General features: G+C 41.8%; 1 protein-coding gene across 5 annotated transcripts in view; it reads right to left on the minus strand.

Moving 5' to 3' along the window:
* Positions 1-16963, minus strand: part of nf1a (neurofibromin 1a) — a 105026-nt gene extending 88063 nt beyond the window's left edge. For all 5 annotated transcript variants that reach the window (XM_080429005.1, XM_080429003.1, XM_080429004.1 and 2 more), the window contains exons 1-8: positions 16690-16963; positions 10525-10668; positions 9464-9547; positions 3283-3473; positions 2091-2197; positions 1712-1779; positions 1105-1180; positions 276-433 (exon numbers count right to left, since the gene is read on the minus strand). In XM_080429005.1, coding sequence (XP_080285131.1) covers positions 276-433; positions 1105-1180; positions 1712-1779; positions 2091-2197; positions 3283-3473; positions 9464-9547; positions 10525-10668; positions 16690-16749 — 888 coding nt within the window. In that variant the 5' untranslated portion in view covers positions 16750-16963. The remainder of the gene's footprint in view (positions 1-275; positions 434-1104; positions 1181-1711; positions 1780-2090; positions 2198-3282; positions 3474-9463; positions 9548-10524; positions 10669-16689) is intronic.
* Between the last annotated feature and the right edge of the window lie 266 nt (positions 16964-17229).

Below are 17229 nucleotides of genomic sequence, written 5' to 3' on the forward strand. Positions count from 1 at the left end.
GGCATATTATATATACAGCCACCTCTTTATTATATATTATATAATACAGGGTTAAATGGTTTATGACTAATCGATTTAGTTGATTATTTAAGCAAATTATAGGAATTTTGTTGTCAATTTGTTGATATACGTGTTTAAGACAAAAAAATAAAAAAACTTGCCTCTACGATTATTCGGTTATTGTTTCTAAATATCGGTTTTGATGTATTTTGGGTTAATTGCCCAGCCCTAGCATGTGTGTGGGCATGCGTAGGTGCGTGTGTGCGTGCGTATACCTTGTTGATCTTGCTGTCCTCCACCGTGTCCCTGGAGATGGTCTGTGTAATCTCTGGACAGAGGATGAGGAGGATGATCTGCAGTGGCCACACCGCAGCCTTCCTCTTGGCGCTCTCAGCAAAGCTGTCCACCAGGTCAAACAGTTTTTCAGCAGATTCTGATGGAGCGCACGCACACGCATACAGATTCAGACTCAATAGACACACACACACACAAATGCACTTGCACACAAGCAATAACGAACGCACACTATCCACTGTAACTTTAACTCTAAACGTTACCTGCGTAATCACGGTGAGGTGTGTGAGACTAGACAGAGATTCAAGGTTTCTGGTAGATTTCTCCGGCAGGCTCCCGTCATCCCAGACAATATTTCATGACCGAGGCACAATGAGGTCAGATCTAAACATCTATAGAAGGAATTTCTACCGTCATCTTCCAAAGACATTGAGAGGCCTCGCTAATTGGAGCCAAATCCAATCGGAAGCTTGTTTGGAGCCAAATCTAATTAGCCAAAGCGAATAAAGAGGATCAGAGTCAAAAACTCATGTTACCTCCTCTAAGACTCCACTGGTATCGAAATGTTGACTGGAACTAAAACTTTGTGTTGAATTGGAAAATGAGATCTGTTAGAAATCATATGTCCTTGTTTTCAACCATTCAATAAATGAGGTGTGCACTGCGGTTCTCACATGTTTGAGTCTATCTTGGGACCCTTGTCACATGCGATCCACCTCTCTCCGTCCTCTGCTTTCTGTGTCTCTCCCCTCTACCATCTAGTACCGCAGGAGTGGCTTAAAAAAAGAATGCCCTTCAGTCTGTACCCACCTGCCATGTCTGTCTGTGGTCTCCGGTAGAGCATGGTGAACTCATCTGGGTAGTTCTCCACCCAGTTCCAAAACGCCTGAGGAGAAACAACGCCATTTAGTGTCACAATGACCTCTACTGTATAAACACACACACACACACACACACACACACACACACACACACACACACACACACACACACACACACACACACACACACACACACACACACACACACACACACACACACACACACACACACACACACACACACACACACACACACACACACACACACACACACACACGATGTATGAATGAGTCCACTGATAAAAGTGCAACATCGTAACATTTCCCAGATATTTTCCTGCTGTCTCCCCTAAGGTTTTTCCTTTCTTTCTTTTTTTACATTCAAACAATAAAGAGAAGATGCCGCAAAGCGCAAGACAAAGTATCCACCTTCTAAAAAGCTCTGAGCTGAGCCGCATTTTCAGCAGAGCACTTAAAAAAAAAAGAGAACTGCTCAGCTAGCATTGGCCTTCCCAGAACAGTATATTTTTGCATGTAGAAGCATGACATAATGTCAGCATCTTGATGCAATGTGGAAACTGGTTAGAAAATATTACCTTCTCCAAACTGTTGATGACAGCTAGTTGGGCGGGCTTCTTAAGGGCTTTGAACTTCAAAACAGTTTCTGAAAAGTAACAACACACCATTAGAGGCAATACGACATACGGTACCGATGGTACCGACTTTTGTCCAACCTAGATTTAAAACTATGGTTATGAATGAGTACTGCAGTTTCTGCCTGGCTGCCCCCCCGTCCGTCCGTCTCACCCCAAATACAGGATCTTAGGATAACATCATAAGGACAGGGAAAAACAATTACACCTTCAGTAGGCCTACTCGATATCGATTTTGTGATGATATTGTGGGGATTTCACAAATTATTTACAATGTTTGATAAATAATTATCAACAATGGTTGTGAGGACATTAGGCAGACCTTGGAGCAACCTCTTGAGCTTGGCACAGTCCACGTTGATATACTGCATCAGTTCTATGTCGTGGACGTCCACGGTGTCCTCTGAGCACACCGTCAGCTCCTGTAGCCTGGGAGAAGACACAAACACTTTGTTCACCAGTACAGGGTACATGAGAGGCTTTTCCCCTTGTTTGAGGTGCAGTGACTGAATGACAACCCATCATACTTAACCTTGTTGGACAGGATTACTTTCAAAAGCAACGTCTGAGGTACAATTACTAGCACAGGACGCGTGTAATTTCATGTGCCAATTGAGATGGAATTGGAATCCCCAATATCATGGACATGGGAGTGGCAAGTCTCTGGATAAGTGCATCACACATCTATAAAATAGGGCCTAGGGTATCCAAAATGTACTTGTGAAAATACCTGTAATACCTGCAACTTTCTATCCAGGCTGGTGGCATTACATTTATCAGAGCACCCTTGAGTTTGAAGGGAAAGTAAGCAAGTCATTTATGCTCAGATCCAGATGGGATTAATGTCACTGGGAACATTTTGGCAACTGGCTGCCATTTCACAGATTGGCATGGACTTTCCCGACGTACTGGCTGTTGTTTTGAGCACTGTTTTATTGAGCACCCTTTTTGTACAACTCAACGGACCACGGGTGACAACTCGCCGCCACGGAAGAATCAAGAAAGAGCTGGCCGGTGACGCTGAGACGGTAAGTATTAAACTCACACAATTCCTTATTCCTTGGCCAACACGAGCCAGTAGTGGGGTAATCATGTCCAAATGCATATGCCCACCTGGTCTACAGTTAAGCCCTCGGCGTGTACAAGTCAAGCTGTATTAAAGTCATGTGTAGCGTGGAAATCAAGCACCTGTGTTTGTGATATACAGTACAGTAGATGAAAGTGTGCATCGGTTATCTGTTGAACACGATAGGGTTTAATATACATTTATATATTCATGACAGAGTTTGACTTGACACAGCATTGCTCAAGGGTGTATAGCCAGGAGCTGTTTTGGCATAAGAGAAGTGACTTTTCCCAAAATGCCTGGGGACGTTGGTAACTTTTGAGGCACGATCCCACTTCTCAAAGGATCCGGTGATGCATCCCTCAAGTAGAAACTCACTGCATTCGTTCTAGACAGGGGCCAAATGGCTGGACGCTACTGTTCATTGACATCACTGTATTGTAGCTACCTGGTGGAGATGCGGCTGAACACGGCATTGAAGTTGTTGCAGCTGAGCGAGAAGAGGACGCCCGAGGCCGAAGCACGCAGCTCAGCAGCGTGCGGGTGGCCCTCACGGTACGTATGAATGAAGTGACAGATCTCTGGAAGCAACTGCTTTACTAGCATGGTCTCATCCAGACGCAAACAGTCCTTAGATTGCTGTAGAGAGAAAGAGATGGGGGGGGGGTAGAGAGGGGGTACAAAGGAAAGACATTGGGGAAAGAGAAACAAAGAGAGGATGAGGGAGAGATAAAGAGAAAAATGGGTTAGCGAAAGTACCAGTTTGTTTTTATTGCAAATTCTACAGATACGATAGGGTTTGTGTTCTTGTTGCTGCACTAGCAACTCCTACTGGTTGGTGGGCACCTGTTCAGCAGGGAGTTTAATTGGGAGTGATGGCATGTTCCTCTGCACGCATTTCACATTCACACTCCTGGTGAAACTCATCAGTGTCAGGTGAAAAGAGGCTGGTGCATCCATGTGTATCAGAGGAGATAATGCGGTTGTCTACACTCTACAGAAAAACTGGGAGTTCGCATTGGACAGGGACCATGTACTTTAGTGTATTGTTCAAGGGGAATTGGCTGAACAACTAAAAATGAATAAACAAAACAAGCCTTAAACAATGAACGGAGGACTGCAACAAGTAGCACCCGTCTATCTTATGACGGCCTACTGAACTGAATCATCGTGATTAAAGAGAGATTTTTTTTTTAATGGTGCGAGTCTTGCCTGTCTGTCCCCTTTGTTTAAATAAGTAGCAACTCACCCATCATACATATATTTGAATTCAATGGAAGCCAGCAGCTTGATACATAGCACAAGGAGTTCAAGCTAACACAGAGAGGTTAGCAATTTCTGGATTATACTACATGCAGCCTGGCCTATAAGCAGTACATTTTGAGCTTTGAAAAACAGACCTCAACATACATTGACATATCAGGACCAGAAACCAAGGGGGTTTCTCTCGATTGGTTTTACAGAGAGGGAAAAAGACATTAACAACAGAAAAAAGAGAGGCTTAAACAAGTATGTAAGTATGTGCAGGATAGCAGCTGGCTTCCATCCGCGGGTGCGCTAATGAAAAAAAAAAAGAGCCCTATACAGGAAACTAGCCACGGCTCCCATCGGAGGCCCGGCCCTGGTCCGGCCCTGGCCCAGCACTAACTCAAGTGAAGGAAACACCTGCAAATGTAATCTGGGGCTGCCGGGTCGCTGAGGTACCTCTAGAAAGGAGGGAGCGCAGGATTGATGGGGGCTTAAGTACATTACCAGAGGTCCGTGTCTGGTTGAACGCAGAACAGAGACGTTCAATAATTTCTGCCTTTTGTTTCGGAAGGCTTTCAAGTAAATGCAGATGAATGGGAGATGGATGGATTCACAGGTTGGCGAGTTACTTCCACCCAGCAGGGCTGTCAGGGAGCCTGGCTCTGAACAACTGCCTTTGGAGTTGGACAAGTAGAGGCAGGGCTCTTTGTCCCATACGGGGTTAAGGCCATTTACTGTAGAACGCAGAGGTTAAAAATAACTAAATAAATACCGATTTTCAAAAAGGCTTTGAAAAGATCCAATGATCTGCAAGGTTAAAGGACAGCAGAATGCCTTTACAGGTCACTTACAGAAGAGACATGGCATCCAATTGTGTGACATGTTTAGGATCATAACTTCCAAAGACCCCCCACTCCACCAAAAGACAACCCCACAGACATAGCTGACCAGCAACTCACACATACAGTATGCTCGACAGGCACTATAACCTGTGTTGGAATAACTTGCATGTCTTGAGACTGAGTTAATAATAATAGTTGGTTAATAAGGAGACTTATTACATACATATGTTAAAGGCGACTCAGAGAAATGATGGGTATAGACCCACACCAGTTCAGATTGTTGTTAGTGTCATTCAGCTCGTACTGTTCAAATCATGATTCATCATCAAGGCAGCAAGTCAACAACAATAAGCTGTAAATACAACAGAAGAGCATTCTCTCTTGGACGATGGCCCTAATCAGCTACTTAACAGAAGTTGTGAAACATGGCTGTCCCCAATGCAAAGTCGACCTTCTGCTGAACATGTAGGGCAGGGCTCCAGACAAACTTTTTACATTGGTTGCACTGGTGCGCCTAACCTTTTCATTTAGTTGCACCACCACATCATTTGGGTGCACCCAAAAGATTTTTACCACTGCAATAATAGATACACTTTAGTTTTTTCCCCACAAACGTTATTTATTTATACATATATACAGTGTGTGTGTGTGTGTGTGTGTGTGTGTGTGTGTGTGTGTGTGTGTGTGTGTGTGTGTGTGTGTGTGTGTGTGTGTGTGTGTGTGTGTGTGTGTGTGTGTGTATGTATGTATATGTATATGTATATGTATATATATAAAAATAATAACTATAGATTCACTGGGGATCATCTTTTTATTATGATTGATTATTTGATTATTGTTTACAACACATTCCTGATCAGTTCTATATTTCTTCGTCTTTTAAATAAAAAATAAAAAAACTGTACCATAATATGGTACAGGTTATAAAAGTCAATACGCTCTTACTTTGAAGTTTGCTGACCGGAAGTCAAATAAATGCTTACTTTCGTATGACTTGACGAACATTCTAAGCGAGGAACTCACTGATCGCTCAATGTCGTTTTCAAGAGAAGAGGAAAAGACGAGAGCAGCAGAGTAGACTACTGTGTGTGTGTCTGTGTGTGAGTGTGTGGGAGGAAGGGCTCATTTGGACAGTGAGTTTGCGTCTATGAATGTGGGTTACAAACTTTTTAATGTTATCAACTGTGTCTTCTGCAATGCATTTTATGATGACACTCTCACTTCTGGTGTAACGTTAACTCGTTCCGATCCATTTTTTGGCAAAACATCTTTATTACTCTTCTCTTCATTTTGAATTAAATTGCCTCATTAACACCTACGTCTGCTGTGTCTCGGTGCACCAGTGCGTCCAATTACAATTATTTAACTTGATAGAGTTTAGTCAAACTCTGGAACCCTGACATGGCGAAGCTTGAATGGCGTTTGTAAGATGAGCAGACACTGCGTTTCCCCCGTTGCTCAACCTTTACGAAGGTAACTTTGGAGCCAGTCCTATTTGCATATTGGACAGGTTTGTTCGTACCTTTAATAAGCAAACTTTCAACGCTGGTCAAAGCAAGTGTCAGCGACTGTCTATAGACCCCTTAACAGATGACGTCACACTGATAAGAACCAGTATGCGTGCAACCAGTATGCGCACAATGAAACCCATTCTATCAGGTCTCGCTAGGACGCGCCTCACTAGGCAACACACAAGAGGGGGTTGGGGTGTGCTGAAACCAGCGCACCCCGAAACAACAGGTTGGGAATTGATTGCGTGAAACAATCACGTGTGCGTCCAGTCTCAATGTTAGTAAACAAATAATTGGTCTATAGCTATGCATGGCAGCGATATTGGCAAGAAATCTGGCTGTTCGTTCCTTCCTCCACAGGTGTTACCAATGGTACTAATTAAAGTGATATTTCACTTTAAAAAAAGAATTGGAGTCATTTTGTCGTCAGCCCCCCAGACAGCTTTTAAGTTGCTTGATTCAGTATTTAGATATTTGATATTCATTTTACCAGACACGCCCCCTTCCTATACAGACCCATTGTAACTTCAAACTCCATTTTAACCATGATAGATTCATCAAAAACACCGTCCTTGGTTCTGGTGACTCATCCTGCCCTCCTAATACGTGAGGGGTCGTGTTTTTTGTATTACTTTTTTCATTTTTTTTCTTTTTCCCAAAAATATTAAAAATACATGAAAAAAGTAAATGAAAAAACACGTATTAGAAGGACAATATCAGTCACCAGAACCAAGGACGGGTGTTTCCGATGAATCTAACATGTTTGGAGTTTGAAGTTACAATGGGTTTGTATACGAAGGGGGCGTGTCTGATAAAATGAATATCAAATATCTAAATACTGAATCAAGCAACTTAAAAACGGTCCGGAGTGCTCACAAAAGCGTGCGTAGATGATAAAATGACCCAATTTATTTTTGAAAGTGAAATATCCTTTTAAGGCTGTGTCCCAGGGGGGCGCATGCTACCATTTTCGGTGGTCACCTTATCACCTTATCACCGCGGTGGTGATAGAGAGAGCTCTCTCTATCATAGAGACCGCTCTCTCTATCACCTAAAGGGTGATAGGGTGACCAGTGACCACCTCATTTGGTAGCATGCGGGTCCCTTTAGTGTAGCAGGGTCTGTCCAGTGAGCCAACATGCACAATATCAGCCCCCTGACTCTGTTTGACAATTAGTATCATTGGTAACACCTTAGCTCTGGTCCATAGCGTTTGAAGGAGTTCTCCTTAACGCTATGGTACTTTCGATTCTTTCCCCTCGCACCGTGGTAGCGCAGCCTCTCGTCTGTAGTAAAAAAATCCTCTCGTCCCATTCAAAAAATACACTTTTGCTACTCACCAAAACAATTACGGTTTTATGGAGTTGAAAGCCTATTCTACTAAGTGGTAACACTCTGAGCCCCCCACCTCACGTCTAAAATACACTTTTTGGCCAGAAAATAAAATATTTTAAGGAAAACATGTTTTTGGTTACTCCACAGTGCCCTCTACAGATCTGGTCAATGGACTTTTCCTATTGACCAGATTCTTCCTTCCGGTGAAATATTGTCTTTTCTGGCCAAAAAGTGTATTTTAGACGTGAGGTGGTCAGAGTATTCCCACTTAGTAGAATAGGCTTTCAACTCCATAAAACCGTCTTTGTTTTGGTGGCTTCTACTACTTCTCTAGTTTTCAGTGCAGTTCATCCATCACCAACCATCCATTTGTAACTATTTCTGAGTTTTGAGTGGATGTTGTTTATTACACCAAAGAAATTATTCTCCTTATGTATCCATTAGCTCAGTGCTACTCAACCCGCGGGGCCCCAACCAACGTCTCTGCGGCCCATCATGGTCAATACATTTTGTTTTATTGTGAAGCACAGGATAAAAATATACATTTCCGTTCAAATGTATGGGTTGCTTCCTTTTTTTTTTTAAACAAACAGACATACTTACACACAAAATAAACAGGTACAGTGAAAAGAATATGATGTCAAAATGTACATTGTCTTATAACAATAACAATGTGTAGTGCGTTACAAAATAAAAAAATCCAAAATAGGACCGACATTTTTTTGGTTTTGCTTTTGGTATTTTGCTGAGTGGCCCCTGAGACATCTTAAGTTGAGTAGCCCTGAATTAGCTTGTGTATTTTGTCCATCTTCCATCTTCATCCACTTCAAACGCATCATAAGAGCTTGTGCTCAAAACAAACAATGCAAAAACGTTTCATTCATACGAACATGTAAACACTTCACCTTGCCAGCCTGCCTAGGGCCTATATTCTTCTCACAAAGACGCCTCCATGCCAGGGAACCGTGCACAGAACACACACAAATATCTACTTAATTAATATCAAAATCTAAGCCTGTGCATTATAAAGGACTGGCACCAAAATCCTATCAAACATCAAAATGCATGAATGCAGTATGAAGCAGGCCCTAATAAGTTACCATAATGAACATAATATGTCCATTGTTGTGTCCTATCGGACCTATAGCACACAACAAATGGTCAAACAGTTAACCATGAACATTTTGATCATTTTATAATTGTGGCCCCCTGCATAATCTAGTTGAATACCCCTGGTTAGGGCAATGCATAGCTGCAAGAATACAAGGAAGATGTTGGACACAAGGCATGAACTGCCAATCAAAGCGACTACTGGCCAATCACAGCATGTTCTCACCGGGATGTTCCAGAATATGGGTGGAAAACAAACACATGCGCCGTGCATAGGGTTTTGACTGATGTGAGTAAGGCACTGGTTAAAGTAGAAAATATATGAGTTGACACTTGTGGTGATACATGCTGTTTGCATATGGTGATTCTGCTTGGGCCATTGAGGTTCAAAATCAGCAAGATGTCTATCCTTGGTATAAGGTTTTCACATCAAAACAACACATCACATCACAAGTAAATATGTGAAGAACTACAGACTGGTGAAACTCTCTTGGGCAGGAGGGATAACAGTCAAAGGCTGGGACAAAACAGTAGATTATGGATAGCACAGGTCTTGGAGTACAGAAGAAGGAGAAATGCTTACCCCAGCCAGGCACTTCTCCAGTGTGTCCAGGATGACGAGCTGTGAGAGGTAGAGGTTCTTTTCCTGAACATCCCCAAATATCCGCTGCACATGTATAGTACGTACACACACACACACACACACACACACACACACACACACACACACAAACACATGTAACCCAGGGAAGTTTATGCTAAATGTGTTTCTGTAGTCTTCTAGGATTATTTTTCCACTAACAAGTGTGGTGTTCTTCATTTACATTATCAGTGTTTTTTTCAATCACAGTGACCACCTGGTTTCTACATTTTATCATTGTGAAAACACAGAAATTGTGCGCAGCTGATCTAGAATCAGTCAACCCACTGGAAACTTCTGGACCTTTCTATGTCACCCTGCTTCTTGATGTGGTTGCCGAACTTGCCGTACAAGCAATTCAATTGAAGTTCCAGAAATGCAACAAGCCATTTACACTGAACCAATGCTCATAAAATGCATGGTTATGTTTATTTTAAAGGTTCCTTAAAGTACCACCGCTAACGACCGATATCAGCCATTTACAGGTATACTGTATCAGCATAGGCCAGATTCCATCTAAAATCATTGAACTTTGGAATTGTGTATTTTCTTCATTTTATAATGGAATATCACTGGACAGCAGAAACCCAGCTGGTCATTATAACCCAAGGGAACCCCTAATCCAAATCTATGAGTTTGGCAAAAGCACACTTCATCCCCTAGGATAAAGTTGTAGCAGTGGCACTGGCGCTGAATGTTTATCTCACGTGTGCTTAATAAGAAGTCAGGTGTCTTTGAGATTGACAGGTGTCGCGGAGTCACAGTGTCCCTGTGTCCCCGTTGACCACCTCCAGGCAAAACACTGTATGATCAATACAGAGGCTTTTATCTTTTTGCATGCATCATTATGGATCTTACAAATGTTTCACAGTTGTTTCCTTGCACATTCCAATCAAATAATTACGTTTGGGTATACTCCATAGCGTAACGGTGATGCTTTCTTGACAAAAGGAACATATCTACTGTTGTACCTTGATTTCCTAAAGAGTTTGAACTCCACTCACCATGTTGTTGACATTTTTGAGGATGCTGGTGAGCCCGCTGATTACCAGGGAGAACTTGTACTTGGAGATGTTGATCAGACACTCCTTGTTGTGCTCTGTGCTGACTTTGGTGTGGGTGTTCTGGTGTCCCGCTTTGATGGGAAGCTTGGAGAAGAAGACACAGTAGCTGCAGTCAAGCTAGGATGTCTGGGTTTAAGTGTTCAGTAACAGCACATGGATGACTGAGGTGACACCACAAAGCTTGCTCAATAACAACGGTGACTTTACACCCCAACATTTATTCCACCATTATAGTTTCAGCATGTGCTTTTATAAATGATTATTTGTTATTGTATGTTTGTTATTTTTATGGTATAACAACAGTCATAATAAATGAATCACTTAAAAAAAACTAGACGTGAGAGAATTCAGATGATTTTTACACTATATCTGATTAGATAACGACAGTTTTGCTAATTATTTTTGTTAGTCTAGGCTGTTTGTTGTCACAGTTTTGGTACATACATAACCCATCAATAGACAGAGTTAGAAAAAAGAGAAGAGGAGACACAAAAGAGGAGAGCAGAAATAACAAGAGAGCAGAAAGAGAGAGAGATAGAAAGAATTAGAGAGGAGAGACAGAAACAGTAGAGTGAGTGAGAGCAGAAAGAAAGAAAGAGATGGGGTGTGTGTGGGGGGGGGGGGGGTAGACATCCTACAGTGGAAGAACAAAGAAGCCTTGTCCTCAAGCCTCGCCTTATACCGCACGCACGCGCGTGCACACAAACAAACACACATAAGACACTACTGGCTGGGAGGGTCCTTGTGAACTTCCGATCAGTGGGTAGTTTGTACACGTGTGGACATAAACAATTCACCAAGAAGCTTGACAGTACTTAACTGCACAACTCCAATACCCAACAATAACATTCCACCATGATGTACGTACGGTCTTATAGAAAAATGTAAACAGATTTATGCAAGAAAGGGGTGATGCTGCAACACAATCAGAGTAGACGGTGGACTTAAGTGTGCCCAAGTACCCAGTTTGATTTAAGGGTTGCATGTCATCCAGTCTGTCTACCCTTACTGTCCTGTGTCAATAAAAAGCTAAAATGGCACAAAAAATAATCATGTACCTCAACTTTGTGTGAAAGGAAGGGGTGAGAGAGGAAGAGGTTGAAGCCCTATTTTATACTTTGTTGTACGACGGCGTTGATGTGGCGTGAAATTCGCTAAAATACATCTACAAGCTTACAATGCATAGCGTCAGGATGTGTTGGGAGCTTGTAGATCTGCCCTCTTGTAGATTTTCTACATTTTCACCTATGACGACATCTGCAAAATAGGGACGTCGGGTTGAAAGTGGTTAACTAAAGGAACATTTGGCTTTTTTGTTTTGACCTTTATCCCAAATGTCTGACTGTACTTCGTGCCGTTTACATTTCTGTGATTCTGTCTAATAAAGTATTCAATCAATCAATATGGTGACAGATTGTATGTATACTTAGTATACGTATGTATGTCAACTCATGTCAGACCCAGTGCAGATGTCTAGAAAGAGGGGACCATGTATAGACTACAGTAAGTACATGGGGTTTAAGTGTATAAGTATTTGTTCATCGTTGTTCTAATCACTCTCTATTCTTAGCTGTACCCATCCCGTGTTTCACACTTACTGTTGTTGTTGCTATCACACCTGAATTTTCCTGAATAAAGATTTATCTTATTTTATACAATATGGGTCTTCAACAGGGGGTCCGGTACCCCTGGAGGGTCCTCAGAGTTACCGTAGGGCGGCTGTCAAATTTGTCTGTGATGACCAAAAACATTAAATATCAGAAAATACACATTAACATGAATCCAATATATACAGTGAGTATGTAGCAAACAAACAACATTTAATTCAAACACACGGATGATAGCTCTGTCAAATCTATGAAGCCATCAAAGCTGCAGCATCACTGCATGGAAAGATTTCAACAACAAAAAAGTGCAACACACTTTCAAACAACTTTATGTGCAACACAATATTATACAGTATACTATACACAGTATGCCATGGGGGTCCCTGCTTCACCTCTCTCTCAGCTAAGGGGTCCTTGGCCTGAAAACTATTGATGACCCCCGTTATATAGTATATCGTTCCTCAGTTAAAGGGATATTTCACTTTCAAAAAAGCTTTGGGTCATTTTATCGTCTACTCAGGCTTTTGTGAGCCCCCCAGACTGTTTTTAAGTTGCTTGATTCAGTATTTAGATAATTTTATCAGACTCATCCTGCCCTCCTAATACGCGAGGGGGCCGTGTTTTTTCGATAACGTTTTTCATTGATTTTATATATTTTTTTTATTGTATTTTTTTTCTCATTTCCCCAAAAAAATATTAAAAATAAATGAAAAAAAGTTGTCGAAAAAACACAGCCCCCTCGCGTTTTAGGAGGGCAGGGTGAGTCACCAGAACCAAGGACGGGTGTTTTTGATGAATCTAACATGTTAAAAATGGAGTTTGAAGTTACAATGGGTTTGTATAGGTGTCTGATCAAATTAATATCAAATATCTAAATACTGAATCAAGCAACTTAAAAACGGTCTGGGGGGCTCACAAAAGCCTGAGTAGACGATAAAATGACCCAAAGTTTATTTGAAAGTGAAATATCCCTTTAAGCTCACTATGGGATGGTACCATTTAGAGTCTACTTGCTCCATGTCTCACAGGGAGGCAATGGACAGCTTGAAACTGAGGACATCGTTAGCACCCCCGACAGGTGACCATTCTAAAATGCTTACGTTTCACAGAGACTGAATTCCATGTCAATATTATTTTGAAACATTCAGTGCGTCACACTTTCCCTAGACTTATTTGTAAGCAATGGAGAGATAGAAAGAAGGTGATTTATTTTGCTAATCATTTCCACCATATTATTGAAAGTATGATTTGGGGATCTGAATGCATGAATTTCATATTATTCACTGAAATTATACGGAGGAATTCTATATATTGCCCAGCCCTACAGTCCCTTGGCTCAAGAGTGACACACGCTCACATGCACATAATACACAACATGTAAACAGACCCAGCCCCTGTTTTGGATCCAGCACAGCATAGCATGGTCAGTAACTTCTTTGTTTCACAGAGACAGGGCTGGACATTCCTCAAAAAGGCACACAGAGCCATCTTTTCCCTTATGCACTCTGACTTAACATTTGGCACATGGACACTCGCTGTGTGCATATTAGCCCTACATGATGTGCAAAATCCTATCTAGAAAGCTTAGCCTTACAGAACACAGGTTCCATTTACCATCATCAATAATGACTACTGATGCCCATATCTTCTTTTTTCTTTGATGTAGGATAATTAAGTTGGCAAAATCTAGCTATTACATACCTTGAACGATATCAATAGTTGTTACTTTAATGTGGTACATGCAGTTGTTGCCTGGCGAAATGCCTGACTGTACTTCGTGTTGTTTACACTTCTGTGATTCTGTCCAATAAAGTATTCAATCATTCAATCAATATGGTGACAGATTGTATGTACACTTAGTATATGTATGTCAACTCATGTCTATTCGTAACTGTACCTATCCCGTGTTTCACACTTACTGTTGTTGCCGTCATCACACCTGAATTTTCCTCAACAAAGATATCTTATTTTATACAATATGGGTCTTCAACAGGGGGTACCCCTGGAGGGTCCTCAGAGTTACTGTAGGGCGGCTGTCAAATTTGTGCGTGATAGATAGGAATGTTTTTTTCCCCCAAAAAAACAGACAGGGCTGGACATTCCTCAAAAAGGCACACAGAGCCATCTTTTCCCTTATGCACTCTTGACTTAACATTTGGCACATGGACACTCGCTGTGTGCATATTAGCCCTACATGGTGTACAAAGAAAAATATTATCTAGAAAGCTTAGCCTTACAGAACACAGGTTCCATTTACCTTCATCAATAATGACTACTGATGCCCATATTTTCTTTTTTTCTTTGATGTAGGTAAGATAATTAAGTTGGAAAAATCTAGCTATTACATACCTTGAAAAATATCAATAGTTACTTAAATGTGGTACATGCAGTTGCCTGACCTGTGCATGCGCGTGTGCGTGTGTGTGCGTGTGTGTGTGTGTGGGTGGGTCATTTTACATGATATTAAAGCATCATTCAGTACTGTAAGAGTCATGATTTGCAGATACACAATAAGACCACTCTACATTTTGTCCTACCAATAAATATATTTTTCTTTCCAATACACAATGCAACATCAAAGCTATTGTTGGCCAAATAATTAAGACAGAATAATCTACATTTCAATCCATAAAGAAACTAGAAAAGTAAAGGTCAAACACTGAAAATTACTGAGGCCAAGAAATGCAATCCCTTGAATTGAAGGCTTCAAGAACAGCTTGGAGTAACAACAAACAAGAGATTGACTTAATCCCTTATTTCACTTGCTTCAAACTGTAATGATCCGAGCTGATCCACTAAACTCGGCTCCAATCCCTAATCTGCGGCTACTGACACCAGAAGCAGAGACTTTAGACTGCTGGATGTGTAACAGAAGTGTTGCTCCCTCACAAATGACAAAAATGTGTTTTTACTCAACTATTCAAAGTGTTTGGGCAACAATTGCACACATTTACACATTACAGCTAGCAAAGGTGTGTGTGACATTGAAAATAATAGTTTTCTTCTGTTGCACTGTAAATGGTTTATGCCCTATGTAATAAGCTCAAATGTGAACTTGACATTTTACAAGACAGCATAGTACTCAAATGTTAGGTGGCATTCAAAGCCATGGGAAATTGAAGCAACCGTTATGCAAGATATAGAAAAGTTAGCCTGACCATTTTATTTGCCAAATCAAAGAGACAACGAACCTGTAACTACAGGTAGCTCCAAAATTCCCTGCTTGCATGTTCAATATCTATAATAAAAATGCATAACTCATCATATTAATAAAGCCATTTCCTCATGTGTGAGGGAATGGTGCCGTTTCCTCCTGTCAGTTCAGTGTGGCAATCCAATCACACTTCATTTGTTTACATTAGCTAGCTAGGCCAGCTAACGTCCATAGCTAGCCCGTTGACATGAATGCAAGCGTAATCTTTCCCAACAAACACATGAAGATACTGAATGTATTGATTATGCATTACACCGTTATCATTCAGCCATCAACCTACAACAACGCAGACCGCCCCAAGCCAACCTGGGATCCATCTGTTTGACTGACCATGAAAACAGACTAGAACGAATGTACCAAGGTTGCTGCGGTGACGTCACAATCAATCGGAAGTGTGTGTCCAGTGGTTCTCAAACATTTACATTTCAAGGAAGGACCCACCATAACTCTGAGAGCATACAAACCGAACCAAATGGACCCGCTATCGGTTCCATTTGTTTCTGTTTGTATGCTCTCAAGAGTTCTAGACCTGTAGGGGTCCATTTAGAACCCCCTCAAGGAACCCTGAGGGTGGACCCCACTTAGAGAACCACTGCTCTTTAGACGCCTCAACATTTACTTTTTCAGCAGAACTAAAGAAACGTCCCTTTTGTCCCCCAGGGGTCCTTGAAGGGGTTCCCCAGCCAAATGATTGATAGTTAAGAATATGAACCCTTGTGTCTGTAACTCTGGGAGCGTACAACAGGAATGTGTACGTTCTCAGAGTTAAATGAACACTGATGACACTACAGTGTAGACTGCAGGTACCAGAGATAAACATGTTATCAAATGAGGGTCCTTGGCTTAATCCATTTAAACGGGGATCCTTGAAATTAAACTGGTTGAGAATGACTGTTATGGCCGTAAAAATCTTCTCTTGTGGGGGTCCCTGGCATATCTTTTCAATTATGTGTCAATTTAGGGATCCTTGACATTAAAACGTTTGAGAACCACTGCTTCAGACCACCACCAACGACTCCGAAGCACTTCCTCCAGATGCCACTTCGTTGTGACATCACCGACGGATCCTTGGCATCTTTACTCTAAGCTAGCACAATAATGTAATTTCGACCATTCCATCCAGTCGAAGAGAAATGCACCTTAATTTGGTGTCCATAAAGAAACACTAGTGCTCGCCACCGTTTCTCGACAAACGCAGGCTAACTGAAGGGGCCTGTAAAGGGCTGCAAAAGGCTCGCAACACCCACAACAAGCACGTCAGAATCACATTTGATCATCTTTTACCTGATCATCAAATCTAGTAATCACGGCCTGGACCCATTCCACTGGTTTGTGTGCCGCCATGGCCGGGCGGATGGCAGCCAACCAACCGCGGACAGGACAGCTTCTGCTCGCAGATCCAACGTCTAGGCGATCGGAAGTCACAACGTTAAGATAGGCATGAAACCTGGTCCCGGATCACCGACGGGGGAAAAGGGGGAACGAAGAACGATAGGGGCGTCTTATTTTTTTTCTCCCCCCTTTCAGCGAGATTTACCATGCCACCGCCATGACACACCACCGGAAGTCTTCCTCCTCCTCCTCCTCCTCGGCGAAATTTGATGGGACACTTAGGATGAACAGACCAAGGTTAAGACAGTGACGTCACAAACAACTGACCGCAGTATTTTCGGCAAAACGTTTCCCCGCAATACCGATGCTGGTGTTTAAGTGGTTAAGCAAGGGCCCCATGAGCATAGCTTTATGTTATAATAACAGTGTAATAATGCTAGATGATGACGCTACGTTGTTGTGACATCACTGACGAAACCTTGTTATCGTTAT

The sequence above is a fragment of the Gymnoscopelus braueri genome (genome assembly GCF_963280865.1).
Source record: "Gymnoscopelus braueri genome assembly, chromosome: 5".
NCBI classification, from domain to species: Eukaryota; Metazoa; Chordata; class Actinopteri; order Myctophiformes; family Myctophidae; genus Gymnoscopelus; species Gymnoscopelus braueri.